Raw genomic sequence first — 6,951 nt, 5'->3', positions numbered from 1 at the left:
TACACAATATGATTAAACCAGGTACTGTACTTGAAAACAATAAGGAAGCAAACCTTACACGTCAAAAGTGTCAAATGTTGCCTACACAAAATCTGTACTTTATTAAAAGAGTAAATCTACTAAAGGGGTGTCGTCAATGGAGATATGCACACATAATGAGTGTACGTGGTCACTGTGCATGGGGTTGTCTGACAGCACATAACTGCTGACCTTAATAGAGAGTGATTGATTGCACAAAGGTTTCCATGCTGGTGCATCTGCGCTAAAACTGTCTTTGTAGCTATGCATTGCGCGATATGAATCAACCTTTCAATTTGAAATCAACATTTCTATGGAATTGTGTATCCATTCAATTATCTAAAATGTTTTTGTTTTTTTTGTTTTTTTTGGTGATATAAGTGGAGGCGCGCGTCGCAGGCGCCACCTCTAAATCCGCCCATGCAATATGCATAAGAATGCTTTTTAAGAAACGAAATCCGGGTTGAGATACAAAGAGAAAAACAAAAGCAAGACTGACAGATGGAAAACCAGAATTCGAGACACCAATATTCCTTCGTCATGTTTAATGTATTTGAAGACATTACGTTACTTGTTTACTAATTTTAATGTTTTATAATATTTATAAAATTATAATATATTTTTTTTATTAAATAAGGATTTGATTTAGTGTTTTTAGTAATTTTATGTGAACCACTATGTATATAAGCGTACGTAACTACGTGTTTTTTTAAACATGCGTGTATCCTGGCTATTAGATCGCACGTCCTGATTCGTCAGCCATTAAGTTTGATCATGGTTTGATTGACAGTCCATAAAAAAAACTAATTGGCGCTTGCGTTTGTTTCAGTCCTATATTATGTTTATATTTTAGGCCAACGTATGTCCGTGTAAAGCTCAAGGTACTCGATATTGACATGACATAACCTATATTATCTTTACACTTTGAGCTTAATTGAAGGTCTACACACCAGGATTTGTATTTAACTTTAATCTCTGTTTAAACCTACACCAACACCTACAGTGGATGCCACATGTTAATACTTGGCCTTAACTTGATTTTCTTTTTCATTCCATGAAGTAGTGATGTTTAGCTTAAGTATTAATTAGTTTTGTAGGCCTTTTTAATATATAAAGACGGATTAAAGTAATATACATTTTTTTTATAAGAACCAGTAAAATTTTGCCCAGGCTCAGTGTTCTTATCTTTTGGCCGATTTCAGGCTGAAAATGTTCTTATTTTGTTCCTATTGTTACACACTTTTCAAACTTCAAAGTATTACAATATACACTGTACTGTACCGTAATATAGGTATAAGTCGCCCTGGAAAAAATGCTCCAACTGAGAGGAGGTACATCTACTGTACTGTATTATAGAGAGTATTATATAATCACACCTACTGAACTTAAGGTACAAATAGGCCAATAAGTTTTGTTTTTTTTTTCATAAAAATTTCATTTGACATTTTACGTGAGACTCAATTTGTTCTTATTTAGTTCTTAATTTTTAAGCAATTTCAGCCTCATTGTTCTTATAAAAAAAGTGTATTATGATACTTCATGAAGGTTTGTATGGTGCGATTCAATAAAAAAATAAAGAAATTATCCGTACACCATGTGTAAAAATAATATGGTTGTTTAGGGAAAACCACTGGTTGGTTGTCTAGGGAAAACCACTGGTTGGTTGTCTCGATGTTTCGGTGAGATTGCTGTGATCGTCATCAGCAGAATCATAAAAGATGACTTATATTGGTCTTAAATAGAGAGGGTGATCGTCGGTGATCCATTGTTTCTTAAAACAAAGAAGGTGCAAGGAGTCATGCTTATTAACAAACGCTTAGGCTAAGTGGCAGAGTTCCTAATCTCCAAATTAATTTCACTTAAAGCTGGTAATGCATACACAACTATTCCATCAGATCCAGTTTTGCAGAAAAATAATTTTCCCAAATTAAAGTCAGGCTCCGAAGAAAAAAAAGTAAGGGCGTAACTGCCCTTTTGTACAATCCCCCAGTTTTTAAATATAAAAAAATCTCATTCACTGTTCCCCAGTTTTTCGTTAAACAACCTTTTTTCTGTCTTAGAAAAATAGTTTTACAACATATCAAAACATTTTGTTCCTCCGGAGTCTGACATTAAAACTGAATCTGGTAGAAGGTATATATTAGGAAGACTAAAACTCGCTTCGTTTTTGTATTCATTTTTTTGTATGTGATACTCTATTATAATGTTGTAGGCGTATACACTGTGGCCTATGAGAACAATAATATTATACCGAAGTCAACTCAGTAGAACAACGAGCAAATAATTAAATTTGATAGAAAATTTAAATAAAAAACATGAAAAAAAATCAATAAAGGCAACAAAGACGAAGGTAGACAGCCTACTGTATATTACACTGACCTTTTATAAGAACTTACAACGATTCTGTTTACAACTAAGCCTGATTGTGGCGTGTGGTGAACCTAGTAATGGTTATAACCTTGTGTTATTTCCGTTATTTGATGTGAAATCATCTTCCACTAATTCGAGTTTTCACAGGTGAATTCATTATGTAAACATGTACGTATCTTAAGCATTATATTCAAAGTTTAGATATAGTCACGCTATTGTTTTAGGATTTGATATTTCGATTCTTCGAATTTTTTGATCTTTAATACATTTTATTATCTTTAGCGGTTGGTAAAGCGGTTGCATTTGGACTTACCAACCTCGAGGTCGAAGGTTCGAACCCTCTCAGTGCATTTTGCTTGTGTCCTTGGACCAGGCACTTTACCTACGTTTGTCTCTCTCCACACATGAGTAAAACTGGGTACCTTCTTGATATTGTATAGGCCCACTGGGGAGGCTAACAAAGGCAGCGTTGAAAGAAACTGCCCATTCTGCCACACAAGGCCGAGGCTTGGTACGATGGGTTCCTATTCCCCTACTTTCATAAATGAATACGGGACTACCTTTTAAAGGAAATATAGGCCTACATTTTTCTTCTTTTTTTTCTGTTTCTACGTACAACGTTTATGGTTGAATTACACGGAATTAAATGTTTATATTGACCCTATCTTCCACTTTCCATAGTCCAACATTTAGGCTTACACTAGAAGCATATGTACCGTACCGTACATAAAATACATACCGGTAGACATTCATTTGATATTACAGTATATAATATATTTTAACACAATTTAAATATGTTTTATATATTTAAGTTTATTTATGTGTAAATTGAACCTTGGAAAAAGAATTTCTTGTAAACATTATTTTAGTGACAATAAAGAGAAACTTGAACTTGAACTTAATATGTTTTATTTCAACCAGGGAAAAATTATTGATATACAAAAAAGCATGATTTGTCTGATGTGAGGGCAAACATTGCATTACAACAACAACAACAAAGATGTGTATAAGAGACAGCTATTTAGAAAAACTATGGTTAGTAAGAATGTTTGTTGACATAATAAGTTACAATGTTGCAACAAACCATTCAATCGGATCAATCAGAACAGAGCATGCATTACGCGTATGTCCCACAGGCACGCATGTCTATCAGGTTTACACTGCCGTTTTGTGGGACGTTACCTACAACTTTTAATATAACGGAATAACGGAATGATACATTAATTGTTCCTGATAGCAGCCACGTCTAGGGTCGTGTTTTTGTACCAACAATATAGTTAAACAAAAACCAATATTGATTGCAAAATAGTCCTCAAAATCAAATTGTTTCCTTCTTAACTCGTCTGCAAAAAAAAAAACTTTTCGTGCAAATATAATATAGTAAAATCATATACGAATACTAAACATAAGTAATATAATACAATATTAGCCTAAATTGATTTTTAAAGACATAATTATCAGCAAACATCCCAGTATTCAGCGCAGCACACAGAAGCAAAGCAATGCATTTGTCTAGCCTAGCAGTTTGTCCAGCATAATATAATAACGCCATGCCAGTTGCTAGGTCCTGATTGGTCAAAATGTTTTGCAGAGTAGGGTGAAGCAACTGAGTTATAATTCAAGTAATTTGTGTAAACATAACACTGAAAATTGAAGTCATTACGTGTTGGCATTTAACTATTATCTCAATGAAATACAGAAAAAAAACCAAATATTCTTGGACATCGTTATTATGTCGATTAAAGTTAACTAACATAGGCCTACTGTATAAATATGGAAAGGTAGGCCCTAATGTATGAATACAGTATGCAATGAGCGAGTTACTATCGCTGATCAATAGAAAACTCATTTCATTCATTAAATATTTTCTCACGTTTATATATTTGTGAAACAAAAATTAACCCAATACAACGTCTACCCAGGCACCTCCACCTGGACCAATACAATGACGGCTTCGAAACTGCCACATAGGAGTATCATCAAAACAGGCATATTTATCCAGGTACGTAATTTGACCTCAATGCTGAACCATCTTCATGTGGTATTGCAATTTAACGGTAAAGCCCACAACTTAAACTATTACTGCAGATTATTTGATATATTCAGCGGAATTTGCAAACGTTACTAAGCTTCTAATATTCTGTACGTCGTCTGAAACAGAAAAACACCCCAATATTTTTAAGAAATTAGGTCCATGACCAGGTAAGTGGCTGAGGCCTAGGACTACCTGACAAACAACACGGCACACCTTCTGCGCATAACAAGTACGTATTTCCTAGTCGTGATCTTGTATTAATACTCTTCAGAAATCCGGTACACAACACACAGAATTCTTCCAGTATGATGACTAATTCATCGGTACGAAAACTTATCTTTTCCACGATGTCTTGGCAGATTATATTTTTGATCTTTACTACTGGGATTACACTCATAAATGTTTCAATGGCGCATTCGTGCAAGTAAGTTTTAAATGATTATTTTTATGATATAGATCTATGTGCTTGTTTAACATAGAGCATATCTACATACCCTTCAATCACATTTCAACTACAAAAGCGAAATCTAAACAATTTGCTATCAAATTTATGTATTTAACATTATGTATATATTATTCATAATTTGATTTAAATGTTCGGTTTGTTTCTATTTTTTTCACAGTAAAAATCGGTTATGCCAGCTACTGTGTTGCGGAGACGTACGTTTACCTGACGTCAGACTTGAATGCGATAAGAGCTGTAACGAATGCAAAACGAACAATTCGGGTAAGTTAGTAGTTTTCATCATCCTTATTTATATCTAGGCCGTATATTTTTATTTAATATTTTTAAGAATAGTTGGCCCCTAGGCCTAATTCTATAAGAAATAAATACAAACGTACTGTTTCAGTGAGTCTTTGATATTTTGGCTTCAAAGTGTTGGAGAACGATGCAGTACAAATTAATCGTTTTTGCCGTTTTCTTTGTTATTTCCTTTGTAGCATTAGGGTATTATCATAGATATTTTTCTTCGGATTGATAATTAATACACCATTGTGGTTAGTGTTAGGCAAGGGAAAAGAAACAAACTTCGGAAAGACACTGAATGTACGGCAATTATTTAGGAAGTTCACATCTAACTCTGCTTTCTAGACTTTTATCGTTGTCTTTTCAAGCTTTCTAAGTGTTTGAATAGTGATTCAAACACTTATAAAGCTACTTGGATACGCACCAAGGTTCCTTGTAAAATACAAGGGTTATCATAACGTTACTAAGCTTCTAATATTCTGTACGTCGTCTGAAACAGAAAAACACCCCAATATTTTTAAGAAATTAGGTCCATGACCAGGTAAGTGGCTGAGGCCTAGGACTACCTGACAAACAACACGGCACACCTTCTGCGCATAACAAGTACGTATTTCCTAGTCGTGATCTTGTATTAATACTCTTCAGAAATCCGGTACACAACACACAGAATTCTTCCAGTATGATGACTAATTCATCGGTACGAAAACTTATCTTTTCCACGATGTCTTGGCAGATTATATTTTTGATCTTTACTACTGGGATTACACTCATAAATGTTTCAATGGCGCATTCGTGCAAGTAAGTTTTAAATGATTATTTTTATGATATAGATCTATGTGCTTGTTTAACATAGAGCATATCTACATACCCTTCAATCACATTTCAACTACAAAAGCGAAATCTAAACAATTTGCTATCAAATTTATGAACTTAACATTATGTATATATTATTCATAATTTGATTTAAATGTTCAGTTTGTTTTTATTTTTTTCACAGTAAAAATCGGTTGTGCCAGCTACTGTGTTGCGGAGACGCACGTTTACCTGACGTCAGACTTGAATGCGATAAGAGTTGTAACGAATGCAAAACGAACAATTCGGGTAAGTTAGCAGTTTTCATCATCCTTATTTATATCTAGGCCGTATATTTTTATTTAATATTTTTAAGAATAGTAGGCCCCTAGGCCTAATTTTATAAGAAATAAATACAAACGTACTGTTTCAGTGAGTCTTTGACATTTTGGCTTCAAAGTGTTGGAGAACGATGCAGTATAAATCAATGGTTTTTGCCGTTTTCTTTGTTATTTCCTTTGTAGCATTAGGGTATTATCATAGATATTTTTCTTCGGATTGATAATACACCATTGTGGTTAGTGTTAGGCAAGGGAAAAGAAACAAATTTCGGAAAGACACTGAATGTACGGCGATTATTTAGGAAGTTCACATCTAACTCTGCTTTCTAGACTTTTATCGTTGTCTTTTCAAGCTTTCTAAGTGTTTGAATAGTGATTCAAACACTTAGAAAGGTACTTGGATACGCACCAAGGTTCTTTGTAAAATACAAGGGTATCATAGATATTTTTCTTTTTGCTCATTTAAAGCGCATAGAGGCAACTTTATTATTATAATATTATTTAATGTATAGATATAACCTAATAATAATAATAATAATAATAACAGCAACAACAACAACAACAACAACAACAACAACAATAATAATAATAATAATAATGATAATAATAATAATAATAATAATAACAACAGCAACAACAACAACAAT

General features: G+C 33.4%; 1 protein-coding gene across 2 annotated transcripts in view; it reads left to right on the top strand.

Annotated features, from left to right (window-relative positions):
• Positions 1-4,311: 4,311 nt before the first annotated feature.
• Positions 4,312-6,951, top strand: part of LOC117117456 — a 4,296-nt gene continuing 1,656 nt past the window's right edge. Inside the window, exons 1-3 of one of the 2 annotated variants that reach the window (XM_033261755.1) lie at positions 4,312-4,390; positions 4,695-4,847; positions 5,047-5,150. In XM_033261755.1, the coding sequence (XP_033117646.1) occupies positions 4,729-4,847; positions 5,047-5,150 (223 nt within the window). In that variant the 5' untranslated portion in view covers positions 4,312-4,390; positions 4,695-4,728. Of the gene's footprint in view, positions 4,391-4,694; positions 4,848-5,046; positions 5,151-5,636; positions 5,970-6,168; positions 6,273-6,951 lie in introns of those variants that run through there. The other variant, XM_033261754.1, reaches the window with a different exon arrangement.

Source organism: Anneissia japonica, unplaced genomic scaffold (assembly GCF_011630105.1).
Source record: "Anneissia japonica isolate Jap-2015-1 unplaced genomic scaffold, ASM1163010v1 scaffold287792_len130959_cov153, whole genome shotgun sequence".
NCBI classification, from domain to species: domain Eukaryota; kingdom Metazoa; phylum Echinodermata; class Crinoidea; order Comatulida; family Comatulidae; genus Anneissia; species Anneissia japonica.
This window is presented reverse-complemented; position numbering and strand designations above follow the sequence as displayed.